The following is a 16480-nucleotide window of genomic DNA, read 5'->3' as shown; positions in this document are numbered from 1 at the left end:
AGAGGGGCTGGGGAACTGTGATGGAAATGCCAAGGTACTAGAAGGTGCTGGAACTGGGGGTGGGGGGATGTGGAGCAGCAGGCTGGATCCAATGGGATCCAATGACACTCGCTGCCCCACAGTTCCCAGACAGCTTCTCTTAATCTCTTTTCAATCCGAGCTGGAAAGACACACCTACCACCCTCCATGCAACAATGCCCATGCTTCCTGCTCCTCCCCTTTGTGGAAGTGGCCAGTTTGGGTGCACAGGGCCAGCCCTCTCCAAGCCCTCCTGTGCATCTCAATTCCATTGTGGGGCAGAACAGAATTTAATCCTGCCTCCTTCTGCCCCAATCACCCACCCATTCCAAGCCACTATCTTTCCAGCAGGTCAGAGATAGAAGGGACCTTAGAGGGCCTCCGAGACAAGGGTTGCAAACCCAAATGCCTGAGGGCCATAATAGTGCAAAATCGGGTCAGGTAGAAGGCAATAGGGAGTAGTGGGGACTTTGGCAACAACTAGGTACTCTATGGAAACATTGTGAGGGTAATCGAGATACACATATACACACTCAAATTGCCTTGGGAAATAAAACACCTGGACCTATGGGCCTGATTCAATCCTCACTTTTGAGCCTACACTCCAAGCTAAGCCCTCTGTGGCACAGATGAGGAGCCTGCCGTTAGAGTCGAGAACCAGAGCTAACCAATAGCAGCATTTCCAGACCACTCCTGACATGAAGCTTGTCTGGCCTGCTGCCCCCTATTACGTGCCCACACACATGTGTGCACACATGCATGCACACACATGTCTTCTGATCTCCCTGCCTGGAAGAGAAGAGACGAGAACCTCCAGCCACCTTCTAGCCCCATAAGCACATACCTCATTTTCCCTTCTGTCTCTTGTGACTTCCTCAAGTCCCTCCAGGAAGTGAAAGTCTTGAGTGAGACCAGCAGTTTCTCCAAGGCCTCCCTGCCTCATTTTCCTGGGACACCCACGCTGGGCTGGCAGACAGGGGGCTTGAATGCTGGGGCTTCCTCCTCTGAATATGGACCCTGCCCCCCCATCCTTCTCCAAGTCCTGACCACCCTCGTCTCCTCCCTCAGAACTGGAGGCTTCTGGGCCCAGACTGCCCCATCCTGGGAGGGCCTACAAGGTCTCGAGAGTACAGGTGTCCCTTTTCGAGCATCTACTGGGGCCAGGCTCTGTGCAGGCTCTGTTGGGGAGCTACAGATACCCCACCCCATGGAGCTTTCATTGTATTTGTTTTTGCTTTGTTTCTTGTACACTTCAGGAGCCTAGCAACCTTGTTACCTGCACACCTCCCTTCATAATCTTTGGTCCACATGAGGCAACTCTCGACGTCCCTCTTCCCTTTCTGCCACCCATTCTAACACACTCAACGTGTATCCTTTTGTTTGTATGTGTTCTTTTTAAAAAAAAAAATTTATTGGGGTGGCATTGATAAATAACAGTATTTAAGTGTCAAGTGCACAATTCTGTAATGCATCACCTGAATACTGTGTTGTGCGCTCACCGCCCAAAGTCTAGTCTCCTTCTGTCATCGTATATTTGACCCCCTTTACCCTCTTCATCCTCTGGATGTGTTCTTGTAAACTATGTGTGCTTTTTGTATGTGCATGTGGTCACTCTGCATGTCTAGAACGGGGCTATCAGAGTTCATTCTGCGTTTTACGTTTTAACTCTGCACTGTGTTATTAAGATCCACCTGTGTTGCTCTGCTTGCATTTGGTCTGCTGCTTCTAGTCACTGCACCATCCTCCATGGACTGTAGTGGCTACTTGTTCCTGTCCCTCCCCCAGCAATGGACACCCAGGTGGCCTCCAACTCCCTATCACCACACATAGCACAGCGGTGAATACCCTCAGGCGTGTGTCCTTCTAGAGCTATGGGAATATTTCTCTGACACGTATATACCCAAGAACTGAATTGCTGGGTTGTAAGATCTACACATCCTTAGCTATGCTAAGTGGTGCTAGGTTCTTCTCTGGGGTGGTCACACCAGCCCACTCCCACTGGCCCATTCGAGAGCATTGCCCAGCTTTCTAATTGTTGCCAGTTGTACAGTGTCAAGTGACACCTTGCTGTTTCCATTTTGGAGCTTACATCTTACTAGCATGTCCCGGATATGCCGTTGTAGGCAAGTTCAGAAAACAGATGAGGTGGACACTATGCCAACCAAGCACAGTAGGCACCACAACCCAGAGAGGCTGAGCAACCCAAGTGAACTCACACAGCTAATGTGCAGCTGGGGTTTGAACCCAGAGCTCACCTTCTTAACCACTGTGCTATTATGATTATATTTATCTCTCTTCTAAAATGTTATCTGGATCTTACCACATGCTTCTTGGCAGGGACTGTGTTTTAAACCTTTTTAGGGCCCCTGGAGACCTGAGCCAGAGATTTTCTTGTAGGAGATGCTCAGTGTTTACAGCCCTGGCTGGTATTGCTTAGTGGTTAGAGTGTCAGCCCATGGACAGAGGGGTCTCCCGTTCGATAACTGGTCAAGGACATACTTGCTCTTCAGGTTTAACCCTCAGCCCTGCTCAGGGTGTGTGTAGGAGGCAACCAATGGTTGTGTCTTCTCTCACTTCTCTTTCACCCCTTCCTTCCCTCCTTCCCTTCCACTCTCTCTAAAAATCAATGGAAAAAATGTATCCTTGGGTGAAGATTAACAAAAACAAATAAACAAAAAGTCATTTGGAGGAAATAGTGCAAGAGGTTTCTTAGAGTTCATCTGGAGGACTGCAGGGTGCAAAAGGGAAAGAGGAACTTATTTGATCTGTGAGCCCCACAAAGCTGCTGATTGGGTGCTGGTTGTGTTAGATAAGTTTCTCTGGGTCCCTGCTTCCTACCACCATCTGACCTCCGGAAGCAGCTTGTTATGAGGTTGGGGAGCAGCGCGGTGTTGGGGGGTCTTGGGGGAATAGAAAGGAGGGAGGCTGACAGGCAGTGAGAAGTCTAGAGCCCCCAAATGCCTCAGCTGCATGGGCTCCCGCACCCAGTTGGTGAAACTCAGGCTCAGAGGGATAAAGAAATGTATTCAAGATCAAAGGTAGAGCTGAAATTCAAATTCATGTCTCTAGACACACAGTTCCGAGATTTTCTGTTCCTTCCTCAGGAGGAGAAGTTCATAGTCAACAAGTAGGGAAGTGTCCCTTCTCAGCCTTGCATTGCAGTGCAGAGCAGTGATGAAGGCTTCAGGACAGCAGAGGAGCCCCTTTTTCCCTCTCAATACCTCCTCAGACCCTCAAAGATATATGTCTTCTTTCTGGGAAGAAAGCATCTGATAAACTGAGCTTGACTTCATTGTCATCATCTGTAAAATGGGTGTAATAACACCAGTCCCCCAGAGTTGCTGGGATAAATGAAACAAGAATCTCCCCAGCAGAGACAGGATGTTATGTTGACACAAGAAGAGCTGCATAAACTGAGTGTCAAGGCGCTCAGGCCTGACTGAGGACATTCTGGTCACACTTGATTTCCCTCAGGGGAGAGAGAAGTGAATTTCTATTTCTCTGAGAGGGGGCTGAAGGCAGAGATGACCTTGATCTCCACACTGCAGAAGCTCTCACTGAGAGCCCCCTTCAGCTGTCCCCTCAGAGACCATTTTGGTGCACACACTCTTTCATGAAATGGGGATGGAAATGGACCCCAGAAGGGACTTTTGGTGGCAAAAGGATTAGGAACTTTTTCTCAAGTTGGATGTGAAAGGTGGTGGCCCAAGAAGAAGGGTGGTTCAAAGAGGACCTTCTAAAAATACTGCCCATTTACCGAAAAGACAAAGACTACTCCTCTGCTGTGGCCCAGAAGCTCCTCAAAGGGAGAAATCATCTTCCCACCCACACCCTCCCTCACTGGGTGAGGGCACCTCCCCAGGGGCTCTGGGAGCCAAAAATGACTAGAAGAAGCTGAGACTTTGGAGCTAGGCAGTTGGTTCAGATCCCGGTTCCCTACTCTTCTCTGAACCTGATTCTTCATCTGAGAAATGGGAATACAAGTAGCTAATGTGTGAGTTAGACTAAACGGGGCCATGTTTATACGTTAGGCCATTTGGTGTCCAGGTCTCAGAAGGTACCTGTGAATTCTAGTTATACATCATTTCTGTTGGTGGAGGGAGCCCACCATGTGCCAGAACCCAGGGGTAGGGGAGTGAGACTGACAGGATCCTGCCCTCCCAGGGTTCCTGGCCTCTATGATCTGCCCTGTGCTGGGCAGCTGAAGAGGACTGTCTCCTCTGCAGTGTGGTCATCAGGCCATCTCTGCCTCAGTCCCCTCTGGAATTGCAGGTGGGAGAAACAGCCCAGTTGAGGGATCTTTGAATAACATCCTAAGCATCTAGAGACACAGTAAACATGGTTGTGGGAACACTAGAGGGGAGAGGGGCTAGACCGAGATGCAAGTAGATCTCGGCATGAATGGGAGGTGCTGTGCCATTGTGGGGAGATCTAGACTGGGAGCCCAAACTCGGGTCTGAGTCCCAGCTCTGAGACTTGCCAACATAATGGGCTTCCTTTGACTGTGGACCTCCTATGTGCCTGGTGCACCAACCAGAACACCTCTTGGCCTTTTTTTCTTTTTTTTTCTGATGGTCCCTCAAGGTAGGCTTCATTATCCTGATCTAGTGGTGAGAAAACAAATACTCAATTAAGTCACTTACCTCCAGGCTCCCAGCAGAATTCAAACTCAAGCTCTCCACCCAGGTGACCTTGGGTAAGTGTTGAGTATTCTTCTCTGTCTAGTACGCATAATACTCCACCCTGCCTTCTCCCTGAGGCTCTTTGGGAGCTCAGATAGGGGGGTGGGGGTGGAGGCAGAAGTCTATTGTGAGCTGCAAATCCCTGACTACTTGAGAGGACATGTGCAAAGTTCAGGGTTCATCTTGGGGAAGAGAGGTGCGTGGTGCATGTTGGAGGTGTCTGAGAGTAGATTTCTTCTTGCCCTGGCTGAACCAATGATACAGAACTCAGGCTCTGGAGGGCCTTCTCTCGGATACCTTCTCAGAGGCGGTGATGGGCGGGGTGGGGGTGATCGGACCTTCCAGATTACGCTGCTGCCTGTTTGGGCTTTCTTGTTCCTATGGGGTCTGCGAGGCTTCCTTATGCAAGACAACAGGAATCTTGGCTTGACAATATGACAGTGTGGTGAGTCAGGCAAGAGTGGAAGAGAAAGGGTCCCTTAGCCAGCCTCAGAGCTACTCGGTGAATTATAATAAAATAATAATTAATAGTAATAATGACAATCACCCATACTACACTCATCCTGTATTTGTTGGGTGCTGTTTTAAGCTTCCATTCATTAACTGTTTACTATGTGCCAGTCACCTTCCTAAGGGATCTACATGAATGAACTTACCCAATCCTTAGGAGTTACCAATTATTATAATCCCCATTTTATATGTGAGGAAACTGATGCTTCAAGAGGTTTAAAAAATGAACTTGCCCAGGTTGCGGTGGGTTGGTAGGTAGGAGTGGCTTCAGAGTCAAGTAATTTGACTCCAAAACTTATATGAACTGTCTTCTTTCTCTCTGTCAGTGTATTTTCCTGGTGTTCAACCACATCTGGCAGTGTTGCCCAAAGTTTGAAGCTGAGCCTGTCAATAAGTGAGGCTGGGCTAGACTTTTTAGGCTCCTCCCCATTGTACCTCCTGCCATCGCCCATCTGTAAAAGGAGCTGGTCCCTCTTCTTGGGCCTAGACACAACGGGGGTATTCATTTGAATGGAAATGTTTAGATTGGCAAGAAAGAGCACTGGACTGGGAGTCTTGTGCTAGGGGATCAGGTACAGGCTTGGCCACTGGCAGGCTGTGGGGCCTTGTGCAAGGCACATCCCCTCTCAGGGTCTCATATTCTCTGTAGAATGAAGGTTGAGGGTCCCTGGCAGACCTGATACCCTGTGAGAAAACAGATTGGGTGACTTGACCAAAGTCTTACAACTCATTCCTGCAATTGCTGGGCTCAGTCCTGAGCTGTTATCACCAAATCTCACTACCTAGAAAGAGTCAGCTTGCTACCAACTAGGCTCTCACCAAGTAGCATAGACTGAAAGTGGGAGGCAGGCAGCAGGCAAGATTTGGGGCAGGGAAATCTTTTCTCACTATCCTTGAGAGAATAGTAGATTGCTTGGGGCCCTCAGACCATGTTGGGAGAGCTGCAGCTCCTCTCCCTCCCCTGCCTCCCTCTTAGCCCCACTCCAGGAAAAGGGTGGTAGCTAGTTCTTTCAGTTCTGCTTCCTCCAGTCATGATAGCTGGGCCTTTGACGCAAGCCTGTTGTTTGGGTTCCTGTAACCACCACCTAACCCATATAAACATATGGCCCCAGCTTCAGTCAGGGCCCTATGTTGGATTGGAAAGTTCATTTTCTGTGACAGCTGGGTCTGTGTTGAGACCCTCCATAGGTAGTGAGAGTTGTTGATGAGTGAAAGGAAAAAAGCAGCTGGAAGGTGGTGAGTTGTGAGCATTTTCTCACAACCTTACCCTCCCACTGACCTTCCCCGCTTCAACTCTATGCTCTTCTGGGTTAAGCTGGGACACTCAGAAGGCTCTCTCACATCCTCTGGCCTTCAAGGCCAGCTCTTCTCTCACCTCCTCCAAGAAGTTTCCTCTGATTTCTTCCAACATGCATCTGTGTCCCATGTGCATTGAATGGTGGCCCACAAAAGGATACATCCCCATCAAATCCCTAGAACCTGTGAATGTGACCTTATTTGGGAAAAGGACCTTTGCAGATATAATTAAGTTAAGAATCGTGAAATGAGATCATCCTGGATTATCTGGATGGGCCCTATATCCCACGGCAAGTGTCCTTATAAGAAAAAGGCAGAAAATTTGAGACACAAAGTGGTGATTTGACCACAGACTCAGAGATGAGAGTGACTTGGCCACAAGGTCACATGTCAAGGAATGCCATCAGTTCCTAGAAGCTAGAAGAGGCAAGGAAGGATTCTCCCCCAGGGCCTCAGAGGGACCAGGGCCCTGTCGACACCTTGATTTTGGACTTCTGGCTTCTAGAACTGTGAGTGAATAAGGCTGTATTGTTTTAAGGTGCTCCATTTGTGGTACTTTGTTTCAGCAGCCCTAGGAAATGAACACACCATGGGATGTAAACTACCTGAACTAGGGGGTGGGGGGGGCGGGGGAGGAGTGAGAGCCACCCGGTTGAGGCTTCAAATTCACTATAGCCAGCAAGACCTAGCCTACCTTCCAGGGTCAGTGTTTTGTTTTGTTTTAAAAGCTTTATTAGGATATAATTCACACATCATACAATTCACCTATTCAAAGTGTACCGTCCAATGGTATTTTTAGTATATTGACACAGTTGTGCAGCCCTCCCCACAGTAAGCTTTAGAACATTTTCATCAGCCTCCCCCAAAGGAACCCTGTACCATTAGCAGTTGCTCCCCTTTTCCCCCCAAAACTCTACCCCAACCCTAGCCACTTATCTACTCTCTGTCTCTAAAGATTTGCCTATTCTGCATAATTCACATAAATGGAATCATGCAAAATACAGCCCTTTGTGTCTGGCTTCTTTCACTTAGCATAATTGTTTTCAAGTTTTATCCCTGTTGTGGCATGTATCAAAACTTTCTTTTTATGGCTGAATAACATCCCGCTGTATGGATTTACCACATCCTATTTATCCATTCATCCATTGATGGACATTTAAGTTGCTTCTGTATTTTGGCTGTTATGAATTATGCATTTATACTCTTATACTTTGCATGCAAGTTTTTGTGTGGATATGTCCAGGATTGACTTGAAGATTAACTGAAGTAGCATCTAAGGTATTTGATATGTCCTTTAACAAATGATAATGAAAGATCTTATAGAGATTCTGCCCCAACTCCTTTATTTTACAGATTAGGGAGCTGAGGGACAGAGAGGAGCAGAGAATTGCTTGAGGTCACCCACAGCAATAGAGTGTAACAACTAAATGTAGGGCCTTGAGTCAGACAGCCCAGAACCAAACCTCGGTTCCACTTGGACTTGGATTACCTTGTGTAAGTCACTTCATCTCTCTGAGACTTAGTTTACTCATGTGTAAAATGAGGATAGTAATAGTACCTACCTCATATGGTTGTTGATGGGATTAAGTGTACTAGCCCATGTGTCTGGCACATAGTAGGTGCTCTCTCAGTCTTAGCTGTCATCATTTATGGCAGTGCAAGATGTGGAACTCAGGCCTCCTGGCTCACAGGTGTAAGATGCCTTGACTCTACACTTCTCCATTTTTCTCTCCTGTATCATGGGCATCTTCCCAGTGTAATTATAAGTTTCTTGGAAGAAGGGAAGATGGCTTCCTCTTCCCACTGTCCTGAGCATATAAGAGGTGCTGAGTGAGCTCCTTTGCTCCCTCAACCCTGGCCTTTCCCAAGTGACTCAGATGGGAACTATATTAATTCCCTACATCTTTTCAACATCCCATGAGATGACCGAGTGTGCCTCCTTTCCAGGCAGTGGACAGCGTGCCACGATGGAGCTGGGGCCCCTAGAAGGTGGATACCTGGAGCTTCTCAACAGCAATGCCAACCCTTTGCAGCTCTACCACCTCTATGACCAGATGGACCTGGCTGGAGAAGAAGAGAATGAGCTCTGCTCAGGTGGGCTCTCCTCCCCCCGTCACCTCCCAAATCCCTCCCTACCCCTCAGCCTGCGGTGGAGACAGGCAGCAAGTGTTAAGTGCTGGCCCCTGAGCTCCAGTCAGCACCATGGACAACAGCCCCTACCTGGGCTAGAGGCCCGCTCTCTGACTGGGGACGTCGCCTTCTCCCAGCCCAGCCCAGCCCAGCCCCGCTGGTCTCCTCTCCCCCACCTTCCCCACCAGCCCTCTGCCCAGATCTTTTCTGCTTCATTCAAGGAGCTTTTTCCCCACAGAACCTGACACGGACACCATCAACTGTGAACAGTTCAGCAGGCTGTTGTGTGACATAGAAGGTGACGAAGAGACCAGGGAGGCTTATGCCAATATCGGTGAGGAAGTACCTGAGCCCAGAAAAAGGGCAATTAAGGGGAAAAGTTCTTTTTTCTCTTCTGTTAATCTCACCCATTCACCATGAGCCACAGCAGGCCCCTCTCTCAGAAATCAGGGCAAGGGGGTGTGGGGCGAGGGCTAAAAGAACACAGACTCCAGGGAAGGCTCCAGAAAGACGGAGAAGAGTGGGGGAAATACACCCCTCCACCAGCGACCCACAGGAGAACAAAATCTCACTTTTACATTCTTTGCCTCTATTTGTACACATTTCTTGTTCTTGCCTTTTTCATAAAGCACGCGGTATACGTCACTCCCTCTCTTTCTCCACAGCTCCTAAGCCAATACTCTAGTATTGGCACTTTTTTTTTTTTTTAAATATATCTTTATTGATTTCAGAGAGAGGAAGGGAGAGGGAGAGAGAGAGAGAAACATCAATGATGAGAGAGTCACTGATCAAGCCCGCAACCCTGGCATGTGCCCTGCCAGGGAATCGAACCCTGATCGCCCGGATGCTCAACCGCTGAGCCACGCCCAACCGGGTGGCACTTTTTTCTACTCGCCAGATGAGTTGCATCCTTAAAACAGAGGAAGTAGATATGACTAGTATCTCTATTTTACAGATAATGAAATTGAGGTTGAGAGGTGAAACAGTCTCCCCAAGGCTGCATTTGAGATAGTAATGGGCAGGTCTGAAATTCTATGCTACGTCTTTCTCATTTCAAAGTCAAAGTCTTAGCCATAGAAATGAAAGTATCTGGGGTGGGAAGGTTTGCTAAGGCATAAGCTAAGAGGCTGGATTGCAGCTTTAAAAAGAGCTACACCTTTCCGGTAAAGGCAGAACTCTTTGCGGAGAGGTGTTTCTTTTGTTGTTGTTTTAGGGTGGGGGTAGGGTAAAGGATCCCTCCTCATCAGAGTCACACAGAGACTTTGTTGGATTAGAAAAAGATACCCCTTCTTCTGGAGGAGGCAGCCCCCACCAGGAAATAACAGCTTGGCTATTAATGTGCAGGCTGAGCCCTGGCCTGTGTGGCTCAGTCAGTTGGAGCTTTGTCCCATTCACCAAAAGGTGGCCAGTTCAATTCCAGGTCAGGGCATATACCCAGGTTGTGGGTTTGATCCCCAGTCACAATTGATGTTTCTCTCTTTCTCTCTCTCTTTCTCTCTTACTCTCTTTCTTCCTCTCTCTAAAATCAATTTAAAAAATTTTAAATTTAGTGTAGGCTAAATTTCCTGCCCCCATTTGCCCTCTTAGCTGGGCACGCTTGTACACTGAAAAACCTGCACACCTGTTCTCAGTTGCCCTTTTTCTGACAACCCAAGAAGCACATTACTCAGGAGGCCTGTGCGCAGCCGGTCTCTGCCCAGGGCACAGTTAACCCAGCATCATGCCCGGGCAGAAAATAAGGAGGTGTCTCAAAATTACAGAACCGAGACCCTGCCTGCTTCCTTTCCTTCCTGGGAATTTACTTTCAGGAAGCAGAAGTGTTTGGGGCTGAGGGCACTCACTTCCTCACAACTGGAGGCCGCAGTAAGGGATTTGGACATCTCTTAGGATTTGGGGGGTTTTTCTTAGGGGATCTACACAGGAAGTGGAGCTGCATGAGCTCCTCAAGTCTGTGGGTTTTCTCTGTGTTCCTAGAAGGCCACGCCCTGGCTTGGGCACGCAGGCATTCATTTGAGACATCCTGAAATATTACATTGGCTTCTGTGTGTGTGAAAATGGGAATAGTAATCACACCTGCCCTATGGGGCGGCTGTGAGGATTGAATAAGTCCTCAGCATGTGTAAAGTAGTTAGAAAAGGAATTTGCTTTCAGTAAGTTAGGTACCACCCCACCACTACAATCATCATCACCATCATCATCATCATCACTTCTGCCCACACTCCGTTCCTCAGCTCAGAAGCCTTTTATGGCTCCCCATGGCCTATAAAATCCAGTCCTAACTTTCTCCAACATGAAACTTCTACTGCAGACACCTGTCTTTCAGAGTTTCCCACACATACCACAAACACCTTCCCTCACTCTGTCCCCACTCTCCAGAAAGCCCTCCACTCTCAACCTCTCAGGCTCTGCCCCATCTTTCAAGGCCTGGCGCCAGGACCCCTTACTCTGGGAAGTGCTCTAGGACTAGCCCATCCCACTCTCTCCTCTGACCTCCTGCTGTGATCACTGTCTTCCCATTGGCTCCAAGCCACCGTTTATTGAGTGCTCACTATGTACTGTGTTGGATGTTTTAAATTCAGAGCCTCAATCCTCACCATCCATCCTTGGGTTGTAGGCATTATTTATTCTCATTACACAGATGATGAAATGGGGGCCCAGAGAGGTTAAGTAACTGGCCCAAGGTCGCATAGCTCATAGGGCTAGCGGGTGATGGAGCTGGAATTTAAACTCAAGCCCCCCTGACAATTCATCCACGGTGCACTGAACTACTTTACTGCTTTATAGCAAAAGATAAGTTTCTATGGCTACATATCCCGACCCATCAATCAGATTAAGAGCCCTGTGTTCCTGCGTTAATTGGGTCGTTCATTCAGCAAACATTGAGAGCTCACTGACTGACTGCACTTTTCCTTGTCTGGGCAGCGGAACTGGACCAGTACGTGTTCCAGGACTCCCAGTTCGAAGGCCTGAGCAAAGACATTTTCAGTAAGTTGGGAGCTCTCGGCTCAGCCCACATCTCCTTCCTTGTTTCTTGGGGAGCACCGCAATACCCGAAGGCCATCCTTTCATGGACGGTCAGATCGCTTCCCAACATAGGGACAGTGCAGGTTCACCTGGGGCGTCCACTGATTGTGCATGTTGGTGTCTTTGTTTTTTTTTCCTCCAAAGTAGAGCACATAGGATTAGAAGAAATAATCGGCGAGAGTATAGAGATGCTGGAGGAAACGGGAAAAAAAAGTCAGAAAAGACGTGAGTGAGCCCTTCCTGGTCCTACCCAGCCTGGACTCCTGGCCCTGCCCCGGCTCCAAAGCCTGCTGTGGGTCCCAGTTGCTCCCCTTATTAAGTCCTGTCTAGTCCACCCAGGTTTGTGTCCCACCTGCCTCTCCCCTCACCATTGCTCCCTGGTGACCCAGGGAGGAAGCAGACGGCCCAGGTGCAAATGGCTACTCTCCTGGGGGAGTCTCTGTCACTGGCTGTATTGACTGCTGTTTCCAAAGGACTTTTGGGCTCTGGATTCTTTTTTATCCTTAGTTGTCACCCCTGTATTTGAGGGAGATGTCTTCAAGCACAGGTTTGAAGTCAGCAAGAGCTGTGTTTTAATCCTGGATCTGCTACTTATGCTCTCTGTGACTGTGGCAAGTACCTGCACCTTTTTGAGCTTCCTACTCAGTCTCCCTGCCTCCTCAGTCTGTCCTCACCTGGCAGCCAACATGAGCTTTGAAATACAAATCAGATCATTTCACTTCCCCGTTAACCTTCCAATGACTACAAAATACATGCCACAAGGCCTGCATGATCCAGCCCTTTTCACCCCTCCAACGCCCCATAAGCCACCATGCTCCAGCCCCATTGGCTTCTTTCCATTCCTGTAGCCCATGGATCCTTTCTAGCCTCGGGGCCTTTGCACTTGCTATTCTCTCTATCTATAATGTCCTTCCCCCACTTCTTTCCATGGCCAGCTCCTTCAAATTTCTTAGATCTTGGCTAACATGCCACCTCCTCCTGGAGACCTTCCTTGACCACCATTTTCACATAGATTACCTTGTTTATTTTCACCTTGTTGTGTCTCTCCCAGCACCTTAGTACTTGTCATAATCTGAACTTTTTTTATTTATTGCTTTTTGTCTAGTTCCCCCACTGTGAGGACAGGAACTTTGTCTTTATTACTCATCACTACATTCCTAGCATTTAGCACAGTGCCTGGCATGCAGTAGTGCCTCAATAAATATCTGTTGAATGAAAATATCTGTAAAATGGGCGTAACAATTAATCAAGTGCGTACACTATATGCCAGACCATGTGTAAGCCCTGTACCAATTTCTTTATTTTCAAAGTGTTTCTCAGTTTATTTCTCTCAGTTTCCCTCCCTGAAGACAACCTATGTTGTCAGTTTCCTTTTTGCCTTGTTAGAAATGTTATTTATCTATAAGCCAACTCTCTTTTTTTTTTTTTAATTTTCTACACAAATGACCACATTTTTACCTACACTATCCTGCACTTGGCTTTCTTCATTTAACATGTCTGGGAGGTCATTTCTGTATCACTGATGGAGAATTGTCCTACCTCCAAGGAATTCTTCTTCCCTCCCTCCCTCCCTCCCTCCCTCCCTCCTTCCTTCCTTCCTTCCTTCCTTCCTTCCTTCCTTCCTTCCTTCCTTCCCCTTTCTCTCTTTCTTGTTTTCATTCAATAAATATTTTTCCAATATTTTATTATGAAAATGATTCACATTCAATAAAGGTGGAAGAATCATATTTCAAAAAACTACATACCCATCACCTACATTCTACAATTAATGTTTGGCCGCATTTGCCTTAACACAGTTCTGTCCATCTCTCCGCCCCTCTGTCTATCCACTCATTCATCTGTTGTATCTAGAACATTTCACAGGAAGCCAGCCGCAGGCGCCGGTGACTTCCCCATACACCTTTACCTTTCGGCATCCTTGCTCATTTGCAGGGCTGCACGGTATTTGTTGGTGTATGAACCATGGTCTGTTTACCTCTTGCTAAGGGACACAGGGTTCTTCTCCACTTCTCCACTGGAGTGCTAAGTGTTTGATACTCACTCACTGATTTTCAATGTATTCCTGCGAGGCAGGAATTACCCCCCAACCTCCCAACCGCCATTTCACAGGTGAGAGATCACAGCTCAGAGGCTGCGTTGCAAAGACACACAGCTAGGAAGGGATCAAAAGCAGGTTGTTTTTATTTTTACTTTTTAAATTCAAACTCATCTTGTTTGTCCCCGCTGTATTTCTGCTACTTCCAGTGCCTCACTGCCCTGCGAGCTTCGAGGTGGGATTTGGTCATAAGCAGGCAGATGAGGGGGGCAGGAATGGTCAGGGGAAAGGAATGGGACCCCCAAGGCCACTTCCCAGGCATTTAAGGCAAAGTTCTTTGGCCTGTTGGGTCCAAGAGCCCCTCCTGGCTTGGCACAACCCTTCCCTGGGGCTCCTGACCACGGTGTTCTTTCTGCAGCCTTCCCAGAGGAGCTGCCTGCGGACCTGAAACACAGGAAGCTCGGTGAGCAGGGCTGGTGGGCCCAGGGAGATTGCAAGGCAGGAAGCCGGGACCTCCTCAGGTGTGCATATAAACTGGCATTTGAAAGCCGAGGATCAGAGAGGTGAAGCCACTTGTTCAAGATCACACAGCTAGTGAGAGGTGGAGCTGGGATTGAAACCAAGATCATGATTTCATAGTTTGTATAGTTCAAGGGCTGCTGGGAGACCCAGCTTCTCCTACAAAGCCTCTTCCCTGACACCCCCTCTTCTTTACGCTGAATCAGAGCTGAGACCCTGGCCCGTCCTCTAAACCCCAGCCTTGTCCCACTGCCTTCTCCTTTCTGAGTGCAGTCCCCTGTGGTCAGCTGGTCATCCAGTTCTCTCCCGCCCCCATGCCTCACTGAGCCTCTTCCTCCTAGCTCACCATCTCCCACCACATGCTTCCTCCCCCTCCTTCCTCCCCTCCCCTCTCCTCCCACCCAGTTCTTATTGCAAAGGAGGAAAGGCCAGCCGTTGAGTGGGGAACAGACTGGGAAAGGAAAGGCTCATAGCTGATGGAGAAAGACTAGCCCCTGACCTCAGAGAGTTCCAATCTGATGGGGGAGGTAGGGGCCCTGCCCATGAAGATCCCTGCCCATGGAGTAGTCCCTGTCTTCAGAGATCTCCCAATCTAATTGGGGAAGCAAGTCTCTACCTTCTTAGGTCTCCCCATTAAACAGAGGAGAAAACCCCTGTCACAGTCTAATGTGGGTACAGCCCCTCCTTTCTTTGGGGAGTGCTTGGGCCTCCTTGGGGTCCCCTGAGAGGCTCTGTGACTGGCTGTAGAAGGTGGTAGGGACCTGAGACAAGAACCTATTTATAGGTCTGTCCTGACTTAGTGGCCTAATGGGGCCATAATTAGGTCCCCATCTCAGGAAGCTCTAAGGCCCAGCCACAAGGAGAGAGCTAAGGATAGGAGGCTGGCTGCTGGCACAGAATCAGCTTCACCAGGGGTGAGAAGAAGACAGGAGTTTCCTCCAGCTGCCAGGAGAGAGAGATCTACTCTGCTCCTGGAGCACTCCCCACCCAGGAAGGCCCCTCCAGGCACCCACCTAGATCTCACGCAGCCTCTAACATGGCCCCTTCCACACAGCCGAACCCTTGACTGTGCCCTCGGTGACTGGCACTTTCCTAGTGGGGCCAGTGAGCGACTCCTCAGCTCTGTCCTTCACATCACCACCTGCTCTGTTCAGCAAGGAGCCAGCATCTTCCCAGACCGGGCTGGAGGAAACCATCCTGACACCTGGTATGTGAGGGGCTTGGAGAAGGTGGGCTTCCCCCCTCCTTATGCCTCGGGAGTGACTAAGGCAGGGGCCACCAGGGACAAGAATCCCAGCCCCAGCTAGTGTCACCCACTTCTTCCCAGCCAGTCCCAACCTCTGAGTCCCCATCAACTTAGTCTGTGCGGGAAAACATGCTCTGGAGGGCACTGTGTCCCTGGGAGGCATAGCAAGGAATCCCACCAGTTAGAGAATTCGCCCGCTGGCCAATGCCTTCATCACCTGTGAATGGAGCACCTCTCCATGCCAGCCACTCTGCTAGGTGCTAGGGACACTGCCATGGGCAAGACAGGCACAATGGCTGCTCTTTGGGAGATTGGAGCCCTTTAGAAAGGGAGTCAGGAGTTAATAAAATAATCACAAAACAGGGTTACAAATAGGTGCTACGGAGGGTCCCGCCTCACTGCCTTGTCTCCTGCAGCTCCCCCCTCCGGTTCCTTGTTGAGTTGCCTGAGCCTCCCCGCTGGACCCATCAGCATCATTCCCACCCTCCCCACTCTGCCCCAGGGGCTCTGGCAAGTCTCAGGAGCTGGGGCAGATGTGCCCAGTATACTCATCTGCCAAGGTGAGTGAGCAAGACCTGCCCCCCACTCCTTGCTACCTGACTACTCCTGATTTTCTCCTCCCCCCACCCCAGGCATTAATACCCTCTTGTGACCCTCCCTCCTCAGAACACCTTTCTCTGTCCCCATTTCCCAAGAATCAAAGTAGAGGAGCAGAGCTGCCCCAGGTGGTCTGGGTGCGTGACCCACTGAGTAGCTGTGTGGCCTTCTAGGTCTCACTTTCCCCTCTAAGCCTTAATTTTCCCTTCTTTTCTCCCCACTATTAAACATGATTATATTTTTAAACTACAACATCAAGACATATCATTAAAAGGCCAAACAGTAAGAGATGCTAGTAAGGATTACTGAGTCTTTCCTTCATTGTTTTAGTATATATGAACAGTTTGGTGTGCATCCTTGCACAGCTTTCCTGAATTACCTTGTTTCAGTAAAATGATCCCTTCTGACCACCACTCTGGTGGG

The 16480-nt window shown here is 48.9% G+C and overlaps 1 protein-coding gene across 5 annotated transcripts in view; it reads left to right on the top strand.

Moving 5' to 3' along the window:
- Nucleotides 1-16480, top strand: part of CIITA (class II major histocompatibility complex transactivator) — a 45017-nt gene that overhangs the window by 14660 nt on the left and 13877 nt on the right. Inside the window, exons 2-8 of one of the 5 annotated variants that reach the window (XM_087815119.1) lie at nt 8454-8600; nt 8875-8970; nt 11559-11621; nt 11805-11885; nt 14114-14158; nt 15269-15421; nt 15877-16020. In XM_087815119.1, coding sequence (XP_087671245.1) covers nt 8454-8600; nt 8875-8970; nt 11559-11621; nt 11805-11885; nt 14114-14158; nt 15269-15421; nt 15877-16020 — 729 coding nt within the window. Of the gene's footprint in view, nt 1-8453; nt 8601-8874; nt 8971-11558; nt 11622-11804; nt 11886-14113; nt 14159-15268; nt 15422-15876; nt 16021-16480 lie in introns of those variants that run through there. The other 4 variants (XM_087815120.1, XM_016197593.2, XM_087815122.1 and 1 more) reach the window with 4 other exon arrangements.

This window comes from Miniopterus natalensis, chromosome 3, assembly GCF_054644295.1.
Source record: "Miniopterus natalensis isolate mMinNat1 chromosome 3, mMinNat1.hap1, whole genome shotgun sequence".
NCBI lineage: Eukaryota > Metazoa > Chordata > Mammalia > Chiroptera > Miniopteridae > Miniopterus > Miniopterus natalensis.
The sequence above is the reverse complement of the archived record's forward strand: the minus strand, read 5'-3'. Positions and strand labels throughout refer to the sequence as shown.